A 24997-nucleotide genomic window follows, 5' to 3' on the forward strand; every position below is an offset into this window, starting at 1 on the left:
TCGTGTCAGAATCGTCCTCAGGCTCACAAGTGCTGGTGAAGTCACATTGGGCTCAGAGGCTATCTAGGGGTGCCTGGCACCCCCATCCCCATTGGGTCCAGGGACCTTGACCACAGGCCATGTTCCTCTCTCCTGCCCTGCTCTGGTCAGACCCGGAGCAGGAGCCACTGTATCCAAGGTGCTCTTTATGAACTTAGGGGTGCTTCTTTTTTTTTTTTTTTTTAAGAGTTTATGTATTTATTTGACAGAGAGGAAGAGAGAAAGATCACAAGTAGGCAGAGAGGAAGGCAGGGAGAGAGTGGGAAGCAGGCTCCGTGCCAAGCAGAGAGCTGGATGTGGAACTCGATCCCAGGACCCTGAGATCATGACCCGAGCTGAAGGCAGAGGCTTAACCCACTGAGCCACCCAGGCACCCTGGGGTGCTTCTTCTTCTTCTTCTTTCTTTTTTTTTTTTTTTTTAAGATTTTATTTATTTGACAGACAAAGATCACGAATAGGCAGAGAGGCAGGCAGAGAGAGAGAGAGAGGGAAGCAGGCTCCCCGATGAGCAGAAAGCCCAAGGCGGGGCTCGATCCCAGGACCCTGGGGTCATGAACTGAACCGGAGGCAGAGGCTTTAACCCACTGAGCCACCCAGGTGCCCCTGGGGTGCTTCTTTTTAATAAGGTTAGGATCTTTGATAATTTTGCCGTCTACCTTCCCTGGTTTCACGGAGCTCGGGGTTTAAGGAAGGACACAGTTCTCCATCATAGGTCCTGCAAGAGACATCATTATAAAATGCTACAGGCAGTGACCACTACCAAAGGAATTTGGGAGGGTGGCCACTGGAGCCCCAGGGAGCTGACCGGAGCTGTTTTCCGGACTCCCGCAAGCATGGAGAAGGCGACCACATCTCTGCCCCTTGGTTCACCGGAACTCCTTCCACTCACGTGCTGCCTCCTCCCAGCCCGTGACAGTCTCTGCGTGTCCCCTGAATACTGACTCCTGCCCTGTCTGCTCACCAGCACTCTGGCCACAGCTTCCCCTAGACCTCTCAGCCTGGAGCCTGGGGGTTGGCGGTATCTCACCTGAGAAATGACACGCGGGAGGAGGAGCAGTGTGGGAGGGAAGATGCCAAGATCCGTCTGGACAGACTGTGTCTGAGGGGCCTCTGGTGTGAGCAGTTGGCTCTGTGGGTCTGAAGCACACTACGGGCTCCTCACCCCAGACGGGGCTTCCCGCACGTTTCCAGCCTCAGGGAGCAGTGCGTGGTCCTCTGATCTGAGCCAGAAACAGAGCAGACTCCTTGGACTGTCCTTCTCCCCCACCTCCTTATCTCTCCTCCGTCACCCAGCCCTCCCCGTTTCCCATCAGCGGGAGCTCCCTCAGCCTTTCGCCACCTCCCGGGTCTGGTCCACCATCTCTCACTGAAGGCTCTCCCTGCTTCTGGCCTTGTGCCTCCCGATCCAGTCTCCAAACTAGCAGCCGGCCAGCTTTTCAAAATGTAATTCTGACTCTGTCACCCCTCTCTTTTCAAACCTGGCCCTGCCAGTAGAAAGACCAGCATCCTGTCCCAGCCTTGGTGCCCAGAGTGACTTGGCATCCCTCCTGCCTCAAGGCCTCAGGTGTGGCCTGTGAAGATGCCTCCCCCTCTCCCAAGGGAGAATGTGCACATTGAATAGAGAGAAGGCCCGGGGCTGAGCCTGGAGGAGCACCCATGTTTGGGGGAGGGCAAAAAAGAAAAAAGAAAAAAAAAAAAGAGGGACTCCTGAGAGGAAGCCGACAGGTATGACAGGATTGGGAAGAGCAGAAAAACAGATGTCGCAGAAGCCAAGTTCACCCCTGTCTTGAGAGAGACAGCCTGATCAGCAAGGTCAGATGCCACAGAGCTGTCGGGGAATGTGAGGACAGAGCAGATTTAGTGATCCAGGCAAGCTGTCCTGGGGCGGTCCTGGGGGTGGGGGCAGCTTGTGAGGGCTTGTTGGGAAGGAGCAGGAGGTGGGAGCCGAGACAGCATGGCCAACGCGAGTGTGACAGACTGACAGATCGGGAATCTGGTCACGCCAATGAAAACAGTTTCCGCGGGAGCAGCAGGACTGCTGAGCTGAGTAGAGAACGATCCCGAGAACGAGAGCTTGGGCCAGGAACAGAGCGAGCTGGGGAAGCTGGCACAACCAGCTGTTTCTGTAATCCTCGGCTGAGATCCAGCGGCTCCTTTAAATACACACAGTTTGCTGCCTGTACGTTTTCTGCAGGACCTAAAGTTGGAGGACCATCAGGGGAAGAAAAACTAACATGCCAGACAGTCCCTCCATGAACTGGATTTTTTGGGGGGAGAACTGACTAATGACCAGTGTCATCCCACGACAGGGCTTCTCCTGTCTCCTTGAAACAATGTGTTTATTTCTCCAACCAACAAATAAGCCCCACCGTGAGTCAGCATGTGGTGGACACAGCCGTGACCATTCCACCCCAGTACACAGACGCAACGTGGGTGTGCATTGTACACGCATGGGGGCGTCCTTTATCTGTGGCCGAAGCAGCCATTCTCAACAATGGGCTGGGTGACATAACAGGGGCCGCCTCCCACCTCCCCTTAGGGACCAGAGCAGTTCCTCCCCTGGCCCCCTTGACTTTGTCCTCTCCTGGACAATCTGGACTTCCATCTGAGCGGCCTGGCACAGAGCAGGCTGGGTCTATGGTGTTCTCCCCTCCGAGCCCTGTTTTCCAGATTGGGTGCTGCAGGCTATGTTAGATCCATGGATCCAGGGCAGGGGCTGCTGACCTGAGGATGCCCCATCCTTGTTTGGGGGATAAGTGCCCTGAGTAATGTTTAATCCTGACAGCCCAGGCATCGGTCACTCATTGATGGAGGAGGCCAAAGTCTGTGGCCAAAAGAGCTGAGCTTGCTTTGGGCTTTTCTCAGAAATCATCTCTTCCTCTGCAGCTCCCTTCCTAGTGTGGTTCCAGCTCTCTGCCTTCATGCCGGCCTCGGGGACCAGACCTAAGGGTGAGCATGGCAGTCCCATGCTCCAGGTTCCAGACCAGAAGCTCTGAGCTCTGGCTGTAGGCTTCAGGTCCTGAGCTCCATGTTCTGGGCCTGGAGCTCTAGGCCCCATACGTAAATTCTCAGGGGCAAGCCCTGGGTTCCGGGCTCCAGGATCTGAGCTCCAGTCCCTGGTTCCAATTTCAGTCTTCTGATGTCCAGCCGAGTAAGGGCTCTGCTTCTAGGCATTGGGCTCTAGATTCTGGGCTGCAACCTCTAATCCCAGATCCCAGACTCCATGTGGGGCTCAAACTTACAACCCCGAGATCAAGAGTCTCATCCTTTACCAGCTGAGCCAGAAAGGTGCCCCTCCAGAGTCCAGTTTTTATTTTTATTATTTATTTTTTTAAAGATTTAATTAATTTATTTGATAGAGACACAGTGGGAGAGGGAACACAAACAGGGGGAGTGGGAGAGGGAGAAGCTGGCTCCCTGCTGAGCAGGGAGCCTGATGCAGGGCTCGATCCCAGGGATCCCATGATCCCATGATCCCTGGGATCATGACCTGAGCCAAATGCCGATGCTTAAAAACCAAGCCACCCAGACACCCCCAGAGTCCAGTTTTGGTTCTGGTCTGGGTTCTGGTCTGGGTTCCAGGCTCTAAGTTCCAGCGGCATACTGTACGCTCCAGGTTTTAGGTCTGGCTTCTGGGTTCCTCCAGCCCCTCAACAATAAGGCTGGAAGATGTTGGCCTACTTGGCTAGTGGGGTTATTGGTGCCCACCCCTCTTAGCTGGCTGAGACTTCATTCTGGCCACCAGCATCCTGGGCTGGGCTGGCCTGGAAGTGGGATGCTGCTTCTTTGGTGCTTCTCCTTGGCTTTCTGACTCTGTTCAACCCCCAGACCAGTTCCTGGAAAGAGGAGCTAAGATGGTCACAGAGTACCCCTTGCCTAGTCGAGGCAGGAGTCCCAGGACACACACATGTATTCATGTTTCAGCTTTTCTTGGACCTGCCAGGACCACCAGGGACAGGAATGGTGCCCCCTGCTTTTTGTGAATGGGCCTAGGTGGCATCTGAGTCAACATAACCAACTATGTGTGTTTCCCCCATCCGGCTATTCTTTCCCTGCGAAAGCTGAGTGCCAGCGACTGATCCCCCAGACACTGGAGTCACCTGACCACCAGGCCAGGCCCCCTGCAGGGTGCACCTTGTGCTCGCTCCTGGGGGTAGGGATGGCTGCCCCAGGGAGCATCTGTCCATGGCTGTGTCAGCACTTCCTGTCAGGCAGGTAGCAGCTGGGGGCTCTGCCTGTCCCCACCCTGGAGGGGTCGCCAGAGCCAAGGTCACTGTGTGCTCTGCACTTGCCCTGTGGCCACCCCATGCCATCTGCTTGACTGTCACCATGACTGTCAAGAGGGGTGAGGGGAGCAGAGATAGGCAGCAGGTTTCTTTCTCAGAGGCTTGGGTCCTATGGCCGTCCTCATGGCAGTCCCACCCACTCTCTCCGCCTGTGTCCTCCGCAAGATGGGGCTGCTGGGGACTGCAGAGCTGTCAGCAAATATGTGTCCTCTCCCCTCCTTCACACCGGGTGCTTGGTGGATAGGCTGACTCCCCTCCAGGCTTCCCATCTGGTGGGGTGAGGGGAAGCAGCTTTCATGACTTTTCCCAACCACGCAGGAGTCCAGCTCTGTGCAATGCAGTGGCTTTGAAAAGGGCCTGGGGGTTGGCCAGCTGGTGCCTTCTGTCTGTGGGCCTGGACCCCCATCGCTGCAGTGAGGGTCCTGGACCTTGAGGGATTCTGAGTGTGCAGAGCTGGGAGGAGGGAACTAGGTCTCCCTCAGCCTGGGACAGCTTCAGGGGACATGTTGGGGAATTGAGGACAAGGGACACAGCAGCCAGCCAAAGCGGGCCAAGGTGGGCGGTGGGCTGAAGCCCCATAAAGGAAGAGTTTATTATCCTTCTCGAGAAAGGGATGGTGGGTCAGAGTGACAAAGAAGTGGCCTTGAGAAGTTCTTTGTTATTATAATTATTTTAATTGCATCATTTAAAAAGCATTAAAGCTAAAGTGAAAGTGTCCTTTGACTACTACCCCCAGTCCTGGTCCCCTCTCTATTTTCCTGTCTGTTTGATATGTATCCTTCTAGAACATTCTCTGTTCTTTCTGTATCCTTTTAAGTGTGTCTCTGTGTTTGTGGTTTATATAAAGGTATCATGTCATGCACATTGCTCTACTTTCTTTTACTGAACAGTAATACATCTTGGAGAACTTTCCACAGCAGAACATGTTCTACCTAATTCTTCATCTGTTGTGTGGTATTGCAGGGCATAGACACACCACCACCTTTTTGTTATCCCACTCCCCCACCCCGCACCCCCACCCACATTTGTCTGTTTGCCGGTTTTTGGGTCATACACAGCCCAGCAGGGATGGGGCTCCCTGTGCCTGGGAGTGAGTGATTCTCTGGTGGTACTTCTGGGATCACATGCTATGTGTTTTTAATTTTCAGCAGAAACTCCCAAGCTGCTCCCCAGAGCAACCATATCAATGTATCCTCATCCGAGAGGGTGCTGGCTTCCCATCAGGGTTTCCTCCCTGCTCCCTGTTGTGTGCTTCTGAGTCAGACAGCCTATGTGTTGTCTGATTGTGTCCAGCAACAAATTCCTTGCAGGATCCTGGACTCGTCACTTCCCCTCCTGTAGCCTTGGTTTCATCCCCATCAGGCTATTTTGTCTTGAGGACAAAGATGAGATAAAGGATGGGACATGCCTAACTTGGGGGCCTGAGCTGATGTGAATTTTCCTCCCCCTGCAGAAGCTCACATCTCTAGAGGCCCTTTTATCTGACCCATGACCTCCTCTGTTATGGGGCAGTCGCATCTGTTGGTCCTTTAGAGTAGTAGGCATCACTGCTATTACTGGTGGGTGAAGGGTGCGCTTGCCTCAGGATCTGCCAACTTTGGGAAGATTCCATCTTTCACCTGGTGTCCCCACCTCTTTATCTTCGCACGTGGAAAGTGTCTCTGCCCCCAAGGGAGAACCCCCAGGGCCCAGGAAGTATAAGGAGGTTCTGCAGCTGATTGGGGAAAGGACAGGGGTTTGTCTCTCTACCCTCTTCTGGCCACAGACTATGATCCTGGTGCTATGCAGTCCCCTACCCAGGACCCCCGCTGCCCTGCAGTCCCTGTGTCCTTCACTGCGTCTATCTGAGGCTGAAGAATCATTTCCCACTAGGCCAAAGGGATACAGCACTGACTACGATGGACAAAGTCACTGCCATCAGGGCATGTTTATCGTGTTGTCAGCAAACAAGTGTAAAGTAAACAAGGTCACTACAGAGTGGGATGAGCACTGTGAAGGAAGGAAACCAGACAGCATGGTAGAGAACAAAGTTATGGAGAATGTCATATCTGGTATCTGTCCATTTGGACTGCTATAACAAAAATACCAGAGACCGGGAGATGTATAAACAACAAAAATTTATTTCTCACAGTTCTAGATGCTGGAAGTCCAAGATCAGGGTGTCAGCACATCTGTTGTCTGTGACAGCCCTTTTCCAGGTTGTAGACAGCCAACTTTTTGCTCTGTCCTCACAGGGTATAAGGGGTAGAGATTCTATTTTATAAGGGCACTAACCTCGCTCACGGGGGCTCCACCCTCATGACCAAGCACATCCCAAAGGCTCCATCTCCTAATACCATCACCTTGGGACTAGGATTTCAACATGTGAATTTGGGGGGTGTTGGTGGACACAAGTATTTAGACCACATCATCTGTGACCGGGGAAGGCTCTGCTGAGGTGTTCAAGCTGAAAGATGAAGTAGGACTTTTGTGGTTGCTGGTCTGAGAAAACCTACTCAGAGCCACGGGCACATGCACGCAGAAAGAATGTATTGCCTTGCCTAAATGAGGATGTCTAGGGGTGGGTGACTTCAAGCCTGGGTGAATTTAGGTGTTCAGGTAGCTTTGGTCAGGAATCTCCTATCTCTCAGTCCAGCTCTCCTGTGTTGACTTCACTGACATGCAGGTTCTCTCCCTGCATAATCTGCTCAAAGCCCCAGGATATGGTAGATGACCACAACTGAGGTCAGAGAATTGTCCCTGCACCAAACTCTGATTGGCCAGGCCTGCGTTATGAGCCCACCCCCACCCCCAGCAGCTAAGGGTTCTGGTCAACCCAGCCAAGCAAAATGGGTAGAGGGAGCAAAAGGCTGAGAGCCCCCAAGAAAAGCTTGGGTTCAACTTCTGGAGAAAGGCCTGATGGGCCAGCAAACCCAACTGATCCGTCTCAGGAATTTCAAGGAAGAGGTGCCATGATGGGGGGGGGGGCACCAATTCCTGGCAGAGGGGACAACAAGCACAAAGAACTGGAATGGGGAAGAGAGCTTGACCACCTCAGGGTCAGGAGGGCCCCTCACTCCTCAGGTGTCCCCTCGAGGTCCTCATGTCCCCTGGTTTCCTCTAGCTCAGCAGCACCGGGCCAGAGTCTGGCTTCTCTGCACATACACTGGGCCCTCCTTCTGGGAGGTCCTCCCTGCTCCCCCTCAATGTGTGGGCTGCCTAAAGACAGGGATGACCACCCAGCCAAAGCAGACAGGAGACAAAACCTGCCCCCAGTGCAACAACCAGTATTTCCAAAAGGCCCTTACTGCATCCAAAGGAGCCCACAGCCATGTCTGCAGACACTTGAGCCCCACTAGAAGCAGAGGACGACATCCAGATGCTGTATTCTGCTCAGATCCAGAGACTGAGGAACAGCATGGTGACAGGGGACACAGGCATGGCTCCCCCGAAGGGTCTTCCCCTCCTTCCCTTTCCTCCGTCCCTCCTGTCTCTGTCTTATCTCTCATATTCACACCTCAATACTCTGTGCAGTCAGGAAGAGAAGTTCTGACAACAGGAAGTCAGGGGGCACATCCTGAGGTCCCCAAGGGCTTCCTGGTATTAACCTTGGTGACGGAGGCAGTACAGTTTCGGGGGGGGGGTACCCAGGGTAGACAGGCACACAAGGAACACACTTCATGGGAGAATAATAATTACTATTATAATAACAATATCATACATCCAGGACAAACCCAGCTGCCCCAGGCCAACTTCAAAATCCATATGTCCAGCAGCGCCTGTGTGAGTAGTGAGGGGCTGCCCACCCGCACCCCCAGGACTTATTCATACCAGCTCCCTGCCGAGGGGCCAGCCCCTCGTCCTGCTCCCTGCTGAGGCTCTGCCCAGGGTGGGGAGGCTCGCACTCCAATGCTGCCCCTCTGTGCTGGGCCTGCCTGTACTGGGGAGGCTAGCCCCACCTCCCCTCAGTGGCCTGGCAGCAAGGGTTGGGGGAGTGAACCGATGAGGGACCGAGTGGTGGCAGCTGTGGGGTGTGGCTCCTCTGAGCCCGCTCTCCACTGCCTTCCAGCTCTTCCTGCGGGCCTGCCCGTGGCAGGAAGGGGCCAAGGACACTCATGGCACAGACAGAGCATGCAGAGCGGGCCCACAGCATGCTTGGCCCGCCAGGTGCCGTGCAGCTGGCCTGGACTGCTGGGCGGCTGTCAGAGGGCCGGGTGGGCCGTGGAGTCCGAGGGGTCCCCCTTGGGCTGGACCTCTGATACAGTCTGTGGTGGGGCCTCCTGGGAATGGGGCCCTTGGGTTGGCAGCTGCAGAAATTCTGGAAGCACCAGGTCCTCTTTGCGCAGAAGGCCCCTCTGGTCATGGGCCCCACTGCTCTGCACTCGATTCAGCAGCTCCACCAAGCCTGGGCAGGTGGGGGTTGGGGGGCGGTGGCGCATAGAGTCAAGAGGCCCATTGTTGCAGACCTGCCTATGCTAGCCCACCACCATCCCGCTGCCCTTCCTATGACCACAGCCTCCCCAAACCCCTCCCATCCTTCAGCCACTCTGTTCCCCTAGCCCCAGTGGACACTCTTCCAGTCCTAAAGACATGCAGGTCCCTGCCTCAGTTTAAGCCTCTTGGATACCACCCACCTTCGATGGTCCCAGTGCTTCTAGTCCCTAGCTCCCACCATCCCCAAAGTACCTTCAATGTCACAGGTCTGCCGCTTCCCAGGGATACTACTGGGCCCCTCGGCCAGCGAGTTGAGGGAGAGTGGAGGGGGATGGGTGGCCTTGTTCTGGGCTCTAGGCTGGCCACCCTGTAAGAACCTGGAGTCAGAGCCACAACTGGGAGGGGAGGCACGGTGGGTAGAGCAGGGAGCCCTTTCCCTCTCTCACCAGACTGCAGTACTGGGCTACGTCTCCAGCTCCGGAAATCTTCACACCTATGATGGAGAGCACCACTGTTAGTGTTTGCCTCCCACCTGACCCCCTTTCCTTCTGCGCCCAAGCCATCTCCAGGGACCAAGCCCCAGAGCCTTGCTTCTCTACCTGGGTGAGTGTCCAAAACCAGTCTCTGGGCCGCCACCGAGCTCACTAGCTTCCCCAGATCCAGCGGCTGCTTCTCGCCTGGCTGTGGGGACAGGTCAGCAGCCCTCGAGCCAGGCAGCCCGCTCCCGGCCGCCCCTGACCCGCCCGGCTGTCCCGTGGCTCACCAGGCACAGCACCACCTGTTGCGGGCTCAGACCGTGCTTCGCCAGAATGGGCTGCAGCGCCTCCTGCAGCCGCTTGGTGGGCTTGGCGGAGATCCGCACCACGCGCTCCAGAGCCACCAACTCGACCCTGCACGGGACCCTCGCGCTGCGGCAGGGCGGCAGGGCGGAGAGCGGCCCCGCCTCTCCCCCAACCCACCAGGAACCGGTCTAAGAGGGGGTGGAGCCTGAACTGGGGGTTGGGGTAAGTTGGGAGTGGGCTCTTAGTTCGGGAGACACAGTTAGTCCGAGGCTGGGACAGGAGAGGAAGAACCTGAATTGGGACCCAAACAAGGGTTGGGACCCAGGCCCCAAGCCTGGGGGGAGGGGCACTCACTCGAAGGTGATCCTGTTCTCCAGCCGCACTTCCTGGTCCGCCAGCACCGAGCAATCCTGGTCCAGGATCAGGGCCTTCTGCAGATGCCAGAGGGAGGTCTCAGCGTCCCTCTCTCCCCAGCCCCAACCATCCCCAGGGTCCGAGGGAACCACCTCACTTCCTCTGATGGCGCCCACTGGGGTCCCCTGAGGGTCAGAGGCAAGGGCCAATGGGCTGGTGAGGTGTAGAGATGTAGATGGAGTAAGCCACCTGGCCAGATTGGGAGCCTAATACGGCCAAGGCCAGGGAGAAGGGGACAAGAAGGTTGGACAGCTTCGGAAACGAAGTGGAGTTACAGGAATCATGGGAGTGGGGTAAGCACAGAATGGCAATGAGGCTGCTTGGATAAGGAGCAGGCCTAGGTCCTGGATCATGGGGCTGCCTCTTCCCAGGCCAGGCCAGGCCAGGCCCTGCCTCCTGGAGAGCTGCCCCCTTGTCTCTCAGGCATGTGAAACCCAGCCAGACCAGCTGGATGCATTTCCTTCCTCACCACCTACCTCTGATCAGCTACCCAGGCCTTGTCCCCTCTTTGACACTTGTCTACTTCTCTCCATCCCCACCTACCAAAGACACTTCCTGTCTCCTCACTGCAACAAGCTCTCTTCCCCCAAGACTGCGGTGAGGCCAGAAGGACATAGTGTCTGCATAGTGCCGGGCACACAGTAGGTACATAAACAGTAGGTGTAGTGACTACTGCCCCTCTAGTCCCCACTGTCTGCACTAGCCCAGGGCAGGGAGGGAGCCTCTTTCAGGGATAGGTCCTTGCTATGCTGCAGGGACAGGTGGAGTGTGGGTGGGGAGTTATATTTGGCATTCGTGAATACCCATCTGGGCTTCAGAGGCTGCACGGGTGGCCTGAGTGGGCAGAGCTCCTCCCACGGCTGCCCCAGTCCCACTCTCCAGGCCCTGGAACTTGCCCTGCACTTCTTACCCACATCCAGGACTTCACTTGCGCTGCTCCATCTGCCTAGAATATCCTCTCCTGACAGCTCCACCAGGCAAACTCCTCCCCGTCCTCATTCTCCCCTCATCAACAGCTGCCTCTTCCATGAAGGCTTCCTGGTAGCACCCAGAAAAGCCTACCTTTCCCCAGAAATTTTCTGAAGCTTCAGCTTCTCTTCCCTGATCACATCCTGCCAGGCTCACCTCCATCCTGTGGACCTGGAGGACAGAACTTAGGCCCGGGTCCCTCTGCCTACCCACCTGGTAGTGCCTTAGGTCCTGCCTGAGTGAAGGAAATCCTGCAGGGTCTCTCTGGAAGGCAGCATTCTTTCTTTAGATCCCCCTTATGGGATGGCTTAGTCCAAAGTGAGTTTTTCCTTAGACTCCTCTTTAAAACTTAACGCTCATTTGCAGCTCAAGAAAAGTTTTTCATGGGCTCAGTGCATTTGGGTGCCCCTGATGGCCATTTCAAGGATGGCCAGTAGGAACTCTGGGAGTTATGGGGGGAAACCCAGTTCTGGCCATGCTTCTCCCCCCAGTGAAGATGATGGGTGAAGCTGGAAGCTGGAAGGGGAGTAAGGATGGGACTCTCATAGGATGGGGGTGGAGGCCTGAGTTTGAGGAGTTGCTGCTAGGCTGCTTTGGAGTTGGGCATAGGGGGAGGGACAGGGTTGTTTTGGGGACTGGTATTAGGAAGGGGGTGAGGATAGGAACAGAACTGGGGTGGAGGTCCTAGCTGAACAGAGAGGAATGGGGTTGGGGTCAGGATCAGGAAGAGAATGAGAGGTGGGGACCAGACCAGATTCACACCTGCTCATTGCCGACTAGATAGACCTTGATGTCAGGTAGAGAGAGGCCTCGTTTCTCACAGATGCCCGCCAGCATGGCACGGATGGTGAGGCCAGGTCGTGCCAGGGCCAAGGATGCTGTGCCATCAGGCAGGTAGACGCAGCAGTACTTCCCTGGCCGACTCTCACTCTCACCTTCTGTGCTCCCAAGGCTCTTCCGGTGGCTCTGCTTCCGGGCAGGAGCAGAGGGAAGGTCATGTATACACATTCAGGGACATGCAGGGAGGTACACAGACAGGTAAGGTCACTGGGGCACACACACACCTGCACACGCCTAAGGGCATACTTCTAGGTAGGCAAAGGCACTCCTCCTACAACAACATAGATATGCTCACCCAGATGTAGTGGCGCCTAGAGACAGGTCCTCCCGCTGACCCACATACACCTGCTGGGGACACCTGGGCACCCACACGTGCACACACACGAGGAGAATGTACACCCATGGCACACAGGGGTCCAAGGCGGTGAGAACAGGAAGAAAGTAAGGAGTATGAGGGGTTGGCAACAGGAGATGGAATTGGGGACAAGGACTGTGACTATGAGTGATGGCGGCCCCCCAAAGGTGCATGATAGCGGTTTTAGCCCAGGCCTTATCTCCCCCAGAAGTCCGCTCACCTCAGATTTGCTGTTGACAAAGGCAAGGAAACCAAGGTCCAGACTGGCGGAGGAGTTGAGGGAGCCCTGGGACTCTCTGCGTAAGGCTGAGTTTGGGGCTCCGCCTGCCAGTTCTAGGGGAGAGGGAGCAGTGAGCAAAACAGCCCCTGCTCCCTACACCCCCTTCTCCACAACCAGGGGGACCCCGCTGGAGACCTCCTGCGGGGTCTAACGCGTCTTGGGACCATGGAAGTGTTGCTACTGAGGGGGCTTCCCAAACTTCTGCTCTAATCTAGAAACCAAATCAGCGGGGAAACGTGGTGGTCACCGGGACCTCTCTTTCGGTTTTCACAGATTTACAGACTAGAAGACAAGTAGGAGGAAGTGGGGGTTCTCAAAGCTTGCCCAAACTCCCACCCCGACTTTTCTCTGGGGCCTCCAACCCTCACCCCTGCGGAAAGACTTGCGGAGGGGGCGACCCCCAGAGCCCTCAGTAGCCGGCAGGTGCCCCAACTCCTCCACGCCCAGGGGCAGCGACTTCCCGGGCTTCAGCTTCGGCTTCTGCGGGTACAGGAAAGGCGCTGGCACCGGGCTGGGTTCCAGCCCGCGTGCAGACCAGGGGCACACCTCTACAGAGCGGCACCCGGCCCCCTGCTGCCCACAGCCTCCCGTCCGCACCTTCCTCGTGGAGTCAGGGCTGCCCGGGCTGGAGGAGCCAGGTTCCCGCAGGGGGCGTCCCTCGGCCTCCGCCAGGAGACACTCGCGGTATAGCGGAGACTTGACGAAGCGCGCGTAACTGTCGAACTTCATCAGGTTGAAGATCTGCGGGACCCGCGCCGGGGCGGTGAGCGGGAGAGGGCGGCTCCCGGACCTGGCTGGCAAGACCCTAGCCCCTCCCACCCAACTCCTTGGTCCAGCCCCGCCCCCTTGGCTCCGCCTCGACCTCAGCTAGGCTCCGCCTCTAGCCCCTGTTCGCTGCAGCCTCTGGTATCGCCCTCTGACCCACGACCTGACACTGCATTTTATTTTGGCGCTGGCATCTAAATTTGCCCTTTTTCGTACCCCACTCCACCCACATCCCACCCGCTACAATCGGCCCCCGCCCCTGGATCTGGCTCCGCCTCTTGCACTTTCTTCCAAGGCCACGCCCCCTAATCCCAAGAGACCCATGGAACAGCTCACCTGGAGCTGCTGCGCTCGGAACATGTCCGGTCGGGGTTCTGCCAGCACCTCCTCGCCTAGCCAGGCCTGCCGGTCTATGTTCACTGGGCTCAGCGCCTGGCTGGACAGGAATTCCTGGTAGATATGGCGGGCTTCCTGAGCAAGCTGTTGCAGGAGGGACAGAGAAGTTCAGGCACATGGCCCAGGCTCTGGTCCCACCACTCTGTCCCAGCCCCCCTTTCCCCCACCTGCTGGGTGTCGCTGGCTGGGATCTGCTGGAAGCGCTCGCAGGCCTTCCAGAAAGTTACATTCTCAGCGCTGAACTCCTTTTTCAGGAACTCCTAGCCCAGAGAAGGAGAAGGAAGTTAGGGACACAGAGACCCGGCCAGGGGGTGCAGTCAAAGAGCCTGGGATAGAGGTAGGGCCAAGAGACCAAGTCAGGAAGATAGGGCCAGACAGACAGATGAGGCCAGACTGGAAAGCACAGAAAGAAAATGAGAGGCAGAGACAAGGAAAGTTCCCTGCTGAGAGAACAGGAAGAAGGTGCCAAAGAAAGGCTCAAGGAGGCAGCTGACAGAGGAATCCCACTCTGGCCAGTCTGAAGCTCCATCCCTGTCCTCTCCCATGCCCAACCCCCTCCCACACACACACTATAGTGACCACTGCCATCTGCCCTCCCAATCCCACCCAAGGCTTACAGTGAAATAAGCCAGCCCCAGCGGGTCCTGCAGCAGCCGCTCGAAGGACAGGCCCCAGCTGGCCACAGGCTGCTCCTCGGTGGGGAAGGGGCTGCTGGGGCCACTAGGGAGGCTGTGGATACTGAGGGAGCTTCCTCGGCCCTCGCCCTGGCCCTGAGGCCCCGCCGTGCTGCTCAGCTCTGTAGGTGGATGGACAAGTGGTGGTGAACCCTGTGGCCTTTTCCAGCCCCTGACCCAACCCCATCTGCAGATATTTTCCCTGGAAAGATAGCAAGTGACAGGGGTGTCCCCACCCTGTTTCCACATACCCTCCCCCACCCCAGGCAAGCCTCCTCTATACCCTCTGTCACTTACCTCCATCTGAGACAGCCAGAACCTACAAGAGACCCAAGGTAGGCAGTCAGAACACAGCTCAGGGTGGACTCTCAAGGGACAGTTTTGGGTTCAGGCCTCAGGACTAGAGCTGTGTTCTCCTTTCCCTGGAGGACCATGCTGGGCATTCCTAGCCTGGTCACTGCTTACTCTGCACTTTGCTCAGGCTCTTCCTGGCTCCCCTTCCATCATGTGCCGACCACTGTGGGCTGGGAAGTATTCCAGCTTACTTTCCATTTGCCCCTGGTTCCCTCCTCCCGAAGCACCTGCTGGCTAAGCCCAGGTGTGCAGCATGGTGCTATCAGGAGAGACTCTGAATCTTGTCTCTGCCATTTACTAGCTGTGTGACTCGTTATTTGTTCGTCTTCCTCTGCAAATAGGGGATGATGATAATAATAGTAACTTACTTCCTAGGACTATTGTGAGGATCAGATCAGTTTAAGACATTTCCAGCAGCTGAAACAGTGGCCAGCATGTGGTAAGTGCTGTATCAGTGTTTGCTGGTGTCTCTATAGCCAGTGATCTCTTTGTTGCAACTATGTCCTCTTGGAGAGGGAGAGACTGAGAGACCCTGCCCCACCCCCCCACCTTAGGCTGGTGCCAGGATGCTATTTTATAGTTGAGAACAGTCATTCTCAGACTCTCGTGTGCATTGAAATGAGTTGTAGGAGCCCAGGTCCAGAGATTCAGATTCAATAGGTCCAGATGGGTCCGGAAACTCTCCATCTCTAACAGGCTCTCAGGCAATGCTGATGTGCTAGTCCGTAGACCACTGTGAATAGCATTGCTGTAGAGACCAACTCCATCCTCCCCATCCCCCACGCACAGCTCAGGCTTCTCTGGGAATCCCAACCATTAGTGAAATAGAAAAAAAAAAAAAAAACCCTCTTTTCAAAATGACTCTTGCAGTGGTTTCCCTTGGTCTTCCTACCTTCCTAGCAGCTCCTCCAGCTTCCTCTTCATCTCCTACCCACGCAAGGTGGCCTCTACCCCTCCCTGACTCTGTCCTGGGCCCTTTCCTCCTCCCACATCTCTCCAATTCCAAGTCCACATAGCCAACTTCCTGCTACCATCTCTGCCCAGATGTCCCACAGGCCCTTCCAACTCAGCCAGTCCCAAAGGGAGCCACTGCTGCCACCACCAAAGCAGGACATGGAACAGTTTCCTTATATCCTTCCTGTCTTTCTTCCCGCTACCTGGGTTCAGTCATCCCCAATTCCTTCCCCTCTCTCGAATCCTATATTCTCACTAAGCCTGTCACGGTGATTGCTCCCATCTGTCCCTTTGTTACATCCCTGCTGGAAAGTGGTCTGCAAACATGTCTCCCAGCCCTCCTAGCTAGAATCTCCCTCCTTGCTCCCCACACTCCCCTAGGAACCTGAGGTCCCACATCTGTGGGTCAGAGCTGGCCTGGAAATATGTAGGACATTATTAATATCTTGGGCCTCATTTTTTTTTAAGTGGACTTACCTGACTGAGCCACCCAAGAGGACCAAGACTTTTTTTTTTTTTCATTGTAAGTTTAAAGATGTTTCCCGCATTTAAAAACCAGGATTTTCACGTAAACTCCTGTGATGCCTCAGCTAGCTGGAGCTTCTTCCCAGCATGACAACCTTGGCTGGCCCTGAGCAGCAACTAGCTTCCCTGGAAGGGGCTCACGTTCTCTTCAGAGGTCTCTGGGGCCAGTTTGATGCATTTATGTTACTTATGGAAACATGTGCTGTCCCAGACTGCTTGAGTCCCCATTTGTGCTGTGTGATCTTGGACAAGGCACTATACCTCTCTGTGCCTCAATTTCTTTCTCTATAGAAATAGGGCAAATGCTTCCCCTGACTTCAAAGGACTGCTGTGACTAAATAAGTTAAATAAGTTAAATATATAGATAAGGAACCCAGAACATGATCCGCATGATCCGGCATGAAGGTCACTCTCATTGCTGTTGCTGCATTAGTATTGGGGTCTGACCCTGCTCCACTTTCGAGTTTGCTAGCTCTGTTGTAGAGGAAAGAACACAGGTGTTGGGGACTGCCAGAGCCAGAGACAAATCCCAGCTCTGCCCTTTTCCATTTCACAACCTCTGGCTCTTCCTTGAGCCTCGTCTCCCACTGGGAGTGTGGAGGTAAGAGTTTGTTGAAGAGGAAAGAAAGTTTGCACAGAATGTGGCTGGGTGTGGAGCCCACCCACAGGTGCCCCACTCCCACCACTGGCACCCTCGCCCCCCTGCCTCTGCACCCCCCATCTGATGGCTTCTTTCCTTCTTCCGAGTCTGCTCCAGTGGCTGGCTGCCAGAGAAAGTCCCAACTCCTGGGATGCACGAGAATTGAAGCTCAGGGTCCCTTCCAGCCTGCTCCTTCTGTTCCTGGCAGCTCTGCTCCTGCCACACCTGCCTATCTTGCCTGCTCTGCATCTTTGCTAACCTTAGGGCTGCTGACACCATCCTCTGCCCCAGGCTCTGGGAACCATCCTGCCTCCCCCTCCGTGGTGGCCTCTGTCCTGGTCCTCTGCCCCCCACCCCATACTGGCCTCTCTCCCACCTGCCCTGTATCCCTGCCCTCAGCCTCTCCTTAGCTCAGAGTCCCCATGGCTGCTGGGGCGGGCCTGGAGCCACTGGCAGGGCACAGAAGCTTGCGGCCCAAGCCAGCCCACACTCCTGTTTTCTTTCATTCTTGACATTATGTTGACTTGACTGTCCGTGTCTTTAGGCTGGCTCCCAGGTCATGGGGGCGGCCAAGCTCCCTGCCCTGGGGGGGTGGAGCTGTTGCTGGGTCACAGCTGAAGCTCAGCCTGGGCCTGACTAATGAACCCCATCATCCTCCCCCATTTCCCTCCCCCTTACTCCACCCTACATTTTATCAAACTTTTCTAGGTTCCCCACACCCCTTCACACTCCTGTTTCCTGCTTTTGCTGATTTTTCTTGTGGGGTATCTGCTCCCACTCCCCTCACTGAACTTACTGCTCTCCAATCTCTACTCATTGACATTAGTCCCCTCCAAAGACCAGTTGCCCTGAACCCTCCTGCCCACCATACTTGTGCCCACCCGTGTCTAGGCCTTTCTGTCCTTCTAGTTTGGTAGCTCCCAGAGCGTAACCCTGGTTTGTACCGGGACCCAACCTGCCCTCCCTCCCATGAAGCACTCTCCTGGCTCTGGTGCTAATGAGCAGCCATCAGAGTCCCAGCAGTCCTCCTCTGCCCTCCCATGAGGTCCTGGCACCCTTCTTCCCAGGGATTCGTCTCCTCTGAACACCCCATCTCTGTGGCCTGCAGTTCACCTCAGCCTGTCCCTCTGGCCGCCCTGATAGTTGATCCATAGAGTTGGGGCTGAGGTGGGGTAGGGACAGAGATCCGGAGGTGGGAGGGAGTAAGGATGGAGTCCAATTTCAGTTCCACCATTCGAGGGCAAGTAACTTCCTCCCCTGGGCCTCAGTTTCCCCCCTGGGTAGAACAGGGCTCAGCATCCCCAATTTCTTGCGACTCTGAGGAAGAGTGAGTGGGCATGCAGCAAGCACGCAGCCGTCAGGGGCTCCGCTGACCTCATGCCGTCACAGCTGACCTCATGCTGATGCCTCTGCCCAGGGCTCCCGCCTGCCTAGTCTCCCAGGCCTGGGGAAGTTGTGCTGAGCAGGACCGGCCTTGCGCCACCCGGGCTTGCTTGAGGAGAAGTGGTGAGTGAATGGGAGAAAAGGGGAAGAAAGGATGAGGAAGGGTGTGGTGGAAGGTGACTCCCCTGACCATGGTCAGGCCTCAGTGTGCCATACTTTTTTCTTAGGCCCTGAAGGGCCACTGGTGTCCAAGGATACCAAGGCTAGAGTGGGGTGGCCCAGCACTGTTGAGCTCCGGGTGAGTGACAGGCTCTCTCTGACAGTACACACCCTTGTTCTTGCTCTCTCCTCAGATCTTTATCCTGTGCGGCAGGTGTTATTAGCCCCATTTTACAGATGAGAAAACTTAGACCCAAAGAAGTCACACAGTAGGGAAGTGGCTGAGCTGAAGTTGAAAGCCAGGTGTGCTCAGCTGGAGCCTGAGGTCTTTCCCTCCACTAAGCTGCCTCCCTGGGCCGACAGGAGATGTACAAGGGGAGCTGGGAGGCCCAGAGCCTCAGCTCTTCGGACACAGGTGAGCAAAGTCAATGAGAGCTAAAGGGCCGGCAGGGTCCTCTTGAACTCTGCCCTCTGGAGAGGTCAGGCCTCAAAGGGAGGGCCAATTGACTTAGCATCTTCTGTGCTGGACACTCTGTACCATTATCTCATTTCACCCTAGTTTGGGGAAACTGAGGTCCCCAGATCCTCTCTGGGTATATGCGCAGAGAACCCCTTCAGCCTGAGCCAACCCTGAGGAGCTGACCCCTAGCCCCAAGCTGGATGCCAAGAAAGCAGGCAGAGTTCTGGGTCTCTCCAGGTGGGAAGACTAAGGGGGGGCTCCTGAGAGTGGCAGGATATGATAACCACCTCTCTCCAGGCTTGAGGCTCAGCTTCCCCTCAGGCCACGTCCGTCCACACACACCCTGTGTCTCCCCACATCCAGACCCTTCCCCATGCCATCCTCTCTTCCATATAGTGTAGCCTTTCAAGAACTTCATCCCACAAAATGCACAAAACGCACAAAATGTTCCGACAAGTCAGGTCTCCCTTCCCAGATCCCCCTCAAGCTTTCTCTACCCTGGGCTCGTGGCTCTTACCCAAATCTGAATAGTATTCTGATATTTGTCCCCGTGCCTTTTGTGCCTTGCCAGACTGGAAGCTGCTTGAGGAGAGGGGCCGGGGCAATGGGTTTGGGTCTCCAGTGCCTGGGACAGGGCCAGGACAGAGCAGACCCACAGAGGAGCTGTTGACTGAATGACTGCATGAACAAATGAAGTGGCAGCAGGGTTTGGGTGGAGATGTCCCTGAGAGGGGGCTGGGAGCCTCTCTAAGTGACAGGTTTCATTGCAACTGCCTGACAAGCTGAATGGCAGAAAGACGAGGGTGACAAATGAAGCTGCCTCAGCAGGGAATGATGGCAGCCGTGGGTGGGGGTGGTGGCAAGGGGAGGTGGGGGAGGACGGAGCCAGGCAGTTCTGGGAGGTGGGGGAGCAATGGCATTAAGTCAGAGAGGCTGAGCTCAGATACAGGACCTTCTACTTGCTGGCTGCCTTCAGCATGTCACTTGCTCCTCTAAGCCTCCCTCTGGGGGTAACCCATAGAAGGATCCCGCCACCGGCTCCAGGGGTGCCTCTGTGTGCTGCCCCTGTGTGCACCCCTGCCTGTCCGCCCCTCACCACTCAGCTGAGCATGGTTTCAGAAAGCTGACCGATGACCCACAAGCAGCTGAGCTGTGACCCTCAGGGTTTCAAGAGGTGACATGGAGAGTTCAGAACAGATCCAGGAAGAGCTAAGATAACCTGTGTGTGAAGTTTGCTTCTGGGAACCAGGGCATCTGTGAGCTTGCCAAGGCTGGGAGCAGAACATGAGCGCCCTCCCTTCTCTGAATGACTTTGGGGTAGAGAAAGCATGGCCTGACATGGGAGAGGCAGAGGCTGGGTCTGTCTCCAGTTACCCTCAGTCGCCTCCCAGTTCTGGCCACTGCTCAGAAGCACCAACCCAGCTGCCCTCTGGGGTGGGCGTGAGAGTGGACATGATCTTCCTTGGCCAGCACACCTGAGTATCATGCTTCTGGGGCTGGAGTGCAAGGACCTTAGGTTCTTGAACTTTCAAAGTTAGGTTGATAGTAAAAACAGTGAGGTGGGGCACTGGGCCAGCTTGGTGGGGTTTGCTTCTTTCCCACCCAACTAGCCTGGGGCTGGGCGATAGACCCTGGAAGAAGGAGAGGTGGAGTAGGGTCTTGGTAATTAGGAGGTAGGAGTGTGAGTACAACCTCAGTTTCTGAATGAAGGAGGGGATCCTTGAAGAGGGGCTGAGCGTGAAAGAAAGCATTGGGCTGACATTTATGGAGCCCCCGCAGTGGGTCAAGGGCCTCATATTCATCATTCCACTTAATCATCTCAACAAGCCTTTGAGAACTGCTCCAATTTCCTTGTTTTACAGGTGAAGAAACTGAGGGTCAAAGAGGACCCCTAGTAAGGGACGAGGGAGCCAAGACTGGAACCCGGTTCTTTCTAGACCCATTGCTTTTGTTCCATAGTCCTAAGCTGGGGTTAGGTTGGAGGTTAAGACACTGGCTGACCTTCCTGGGGTTGCGAGGAGGGGCTGGGCTCTGCCAAGTGGGCTGGTATCCTAGGGAGAGAAGAAAGGCCCAGCACAGTCTGCCCCATCGGCTGAATGTATAAAGAAGCTGGACTGTCTGAGCACAGCTATGATTTACAGGTGAAGCAGCCAGGGAGAGGGTTTAGGGGGTGGGGCAGCAGCAGTAGCCAGGGCATCCGAGCACCCAGCTACTCCCACCCTTCCTGGTAGCCCAGGATAGAAAAGACAAGCTGCACCAAGCTGGCCCGAGCTGGCTGAGCCATCCCAGGCTGCCCGAAGACTACTTGTTCTGGCAGGAAGCCTCTGGAGCAGGTCCAGCTGAAGGGCAGTGACCCATTGAGGGTTCCCCTTACCTGACCTTGGACATTAGGACATGGGGTGAGGGGACAGGACATGAGGCTAAGTCAGATGTGGGGGTCTGGGCCCTTATGGGGGTAGGCAGGGGTCAAAGGACATGCCAGGTCTCCCTGCCCCGGATGGGGCCAAAGTGGCCGGAGAGGAAGCAGTGGGGATCAGAAGCCTATACCCACTGTACTCTGCTCTCCTCTCCAAGGTTGCCCCAGATCCCCAGCAGGGCCCTCTAGAAGGTCCTAGGATGAGATTCCCAGGTCCCATTGCCTGCTCCTGTTTTTACCCAACTTCTCCCGCCCGTGAGCAGCATGCAGGCTCTTGCCCAGTCCTGCCTGGCGTGCCTCCTGGGCTCCACCCTGGGTGTGCCCACCCCTTCCCCCTGGCCTGGAGCCCACACTCACCATGCGCCCGTTGGGGACACCCAGGTGCTTGGGCTTCCCTGGCATGCCGCCGCTATTCACGGGTCCCTGCTGTGAGGAGAGCCCACCATGGGGACTGTGGGCAGCCCCGGCCAGAGCTTGCACGGTGGCAGGCAGGCAACAGAGAAAGCCCGGCTCCGCTCCTGCGGGCCCTCACATCCTGAAACACCAGCTCACTACCTCTTTTCTCTGCCACAGGAAGTGTCTCTATAGAAACCGAACCACAGAAAGAAGCAAGGTCTAAGAGAGCGAATGCCTCTTCCTACACACACACACACACACACACACACACGTACGCACGCACACACACGTTCACAGGCACACACACATGCCACCAGTGCACCCTTGGCAGTGCCCCACACTATTACCAGCACATCACAGAGACCTCTGTGCGCCCAGGAAGGAGCTCGGCCTGGTCTGGCCCAGTCCAGGGAGCTCCAAGTTCATGTCTGGGCACACAGAAGTGTGTGCTCACACTCTTAGTGACCTTTTTGCACCCTGGCGGGGACTCACGTCACCATGTGAACATGCGCACTGAGTATGCACACATGTACCTTACTCAACACACGCTTAGCTCCCACCTGCTGTGTGTGTGCTGTGCATGGGCACACCCAGTGTCCCCCCAGGCACTTGTGCTCATGCGGAGTGACTACCCCCAGGCACCACCCAGGTATGTGCCCAAGTGTACAGACAGATGGACACCTTGTGTGCACGGTCATGTACACACAGACCATTCAGGCATGTGTGTCATAAACACAGAGGCTCGCCCTTCATAAAAAAAAAACCCTGTATTAAAAAAAAAAGAAACCCCTGTATATGTACATCTAGTCCCCTAGACAGGGGCATGTGACAGGTACAACTGCCCATAGACGTAAAAGTCCTCAGCCCTCCCGGTGACACGTGTGTCAGTGGCTTCCATGTGTGATGCCTATGTGTTCATTCTCACTCATACAAAAATCCCACCTTGGTGTAGCACTATCAGCTGAAGAGTGACACCCTGCCCTCCCAGCCCCTGCCCAAGGCGAGCTGAACTCTGGGCCCTTAGCCAGAGTCCTTAGTTGGTCTCTGTTTACACAGACATGCACCCACCAAAAGAGCTTGCATTTTACCTTGTGTATGGGCTTAGCACCCTCAAGTCACCCACCACTCTGGTCTGGGCCCCTCTTCAGTTTTTTACTCTCTATCCTACTCTTCCCTTCTAGGGCTGTGACTTGAACCTTTCGGTGGTATAACTGGCTGACTCTTCACTACAAGTTCATGTCCTCTTCCTCTGGGTACATGGTTAAACTTTAATTTCCCAAGCTCACTTGCAGTCAGGTGTGGTCTTGTGACTAGTCCCACCAAGTAAATGTGAATGAAACAATGGGTGCTATTTCTGGACCAAGATTTTTATGTAATATGTGCCCTCCGCAATGGTCTCGTTCATCTTTAGCTGGTTGGATGAAGGAGATTAAGGGATTGTGGGGCCATAGGAGGAAGGAGACAGCGTCTTTGTATTAGGGCACAAAGGGAACCCACCCATCAACCAGGAACACTAGTTTTGCACTGTTACATGAGTGAGGAATAATCTTTGAGCTGTTATACACATTCGAGTCTGTTTGTGATAGCAGCTAGTGTTCCCTTCTTCACCTGGCCTGACTTATCCCTTCCCAGACACCTTGCTCCAGGGTTCCCAGATAGAGGGATTCAGTCAGACTTGGTATGTGTATTGGGGGCTGCTTCTGGGCCTGGAGCATTGTCTTAATAAGGTGCACGACAATGGCAATGTGCTTGGGGTGGTTTATGTGGTGTGTGATGTCAGTGGGAACTGCCCATCTATCTGCTGTGTCCTGATTCTGGGCCTCGGTTTCATGGAGGGCATTACCATTTACAGGGTCTTCTCCCCATATGACTTCATTTGATCCTTATACACTTTTTGTGAGTGGCGCTCATTATTTCCATTTTACGGATTGGGAAGCTGAGACTCAGAGAGCAGTGAGTTGCCCAAGGTCGCAGATCAAGTTAGATACTGCTAAGTTGTGAATATGTGTGCTTGGATGCTGGGAGCTGCACCTGGGCTGCTACTAGGCCAGGTGTCAACAGTTCATCTTTCTTCCCAAAAAGGCCCCATTACAGGCTCTGGCCCCTGCCAAGGTCATCCTCTCCTCTTCTCACTTCTCCACTACAGATGCCAATTTCAGCTCTGACCACATCTTTACCCCAGGGATCCCAGCCAACCCTAGGACTTCCCATCTCTTAGTTCTTATCAAGTTTTCTTCCCTGCAGCTCTCAGAACTCTGTTTTCAACTTCTCTTTCTCTCCCTGGCTCCCACAGGGGATCAATTACTGATTTCTAGTCTTTGTGTGGGAGATCCAATCCCCCTTCCTTCTGTAGACTTCCCTGGATCAGGCCTTGCTATCTCTCATCTGGTCATAATGACCTTCTATTCTGTTTCCCCACCTGGGGAAAGTAGCTCCCCGCTAGTTTCTTCTCCTCCCCATAGCCAGAGAAACCCATGTTGGCCACACCCACGCTTAAAACCATCCCATTGCTTTCTGGAAAAAGGCCATGTTCCTTAGCTGGAAATAGAAGGCCCTTCAAGCTCTGGCCTCAGCTATACTCTCAGCCACCTCTCCTCAGCCACTCTGACCTGCTTTCATCCCTATGCTCTCTGGCATCCCTCTGGGCTTTTGCATCTCCTGTTCCCTCTGCTGAGAATGCCTTTCCTACTCATTCTTCATGGCCCAATTCCAGGTTCTAGAACAAATATTCACATTTTTACTAATTACTTATTAATCACGTCCTTTGTGCCAACTGTGGTTTTAGATACCGGGCATAACGGGCAAAAATCCCAGCTGTCTTAGAGGTCTAGTGGAAGATATAGATATACATTTCTGGAAGGGAATGGCAGGGGACTTTTGCTGTATTATATGTCTGTACTACATAGATGAGCGTATTACTTTAATAAGCTAATCAAAAGTATGTGATCCAGAAAGATGTCTCAGCACTAATCTTGAATAAGTTCACTCATTCAAAAGGGCAGATTCTTGAAATAAAATAAAGGAGCAACCAACCAATGATTCCACCCCCGACCCTGTGAGCTATTGCAGGGGTTATTAATTCAAATAGCTGGAGGGGCCGGGCAGGTGTTATAAATTAGTGGCCAGTGGGAAGGCTAGCTCCGAAGAGGAAGGGCTTTGTAAGGCCACATGGGCGTAGTGTGGTTGGATCTCCAGATTTTCCTGAAAAGCCGGAAATTTGGATTTCTGATGTTAAGTCTGTTGATTTAGAAATACCGATGGGTGCCTGGGTGGCTCAGTGGTTTAAAGCCTCTGCCTTCGGCTTGGGTCATGATCCCAGGGTCCTGGGATGGAGCCCCTCGTCAGGTTCTCTGCTCCACAAGGAGCCTGCTTTCTCCTTTCTCTCTCCCTGGCTCTCTGCCTACTTGTGATCTCTGTCTGTCAGGTAAATAAATAAAAATTTTAAAAATAAATAAATAAAATAAAATCGATATTTAAATCATTGAAACAGCATGAAC

The 24997-nt window shown here is 55.0% G+C and overlaps 1 protein-coding gene across 1 annotated transcript; it reads right to left on the minus strand.

The window, feature by feature from the left end:
• Window positions 1-7981: 7981 nt before the first annotated feature.
• RGS14 (regulator of G protein signaling 14) lies at window positions 7982-21736 on the minus strand. Its single transcript, XM_044228659.1, is given in 16 exon segments — window positions 7982-8594; window positions 8597-8709; window positions 8991-9105; window positions 9185-9231; window positions 9338-9419; window positions 9502-9628; window positions 9875-9951; window positions 11666-11869; window positions 12319-12431; window positions 12747-12858; window positions 12976-13119; window positions 13480-13623; window positions 13707-13799; window positions 14157-14335; window positions 14511-14532; window positions 21462-21736. Coding segments are annotated over 16 exon segments (1794 nt in total). The 5' UTR covers window positions 21507-21736; the 3' UTR covers window positions 7982-8417.
• Between the last annotated feature and the right edge of the window lie 3261 nt (window positions 21737-24997).

The sequence above is a fragment of the Neovison vison genome, chromosome 1 (assembly GCF_020171115.1).
Source record: "Neovison vison isolate M4711 chromosome 1, ASM_NN_V1, whole genome shotgun sequence".
In the NCBI taxonomy this organism is placed as follows: domain Eukaryota; kingdom Metazoa; phylum Chordata; class Mammalia; order Carnivora; family Mustelidae; genus Neogale; species Neogale vison.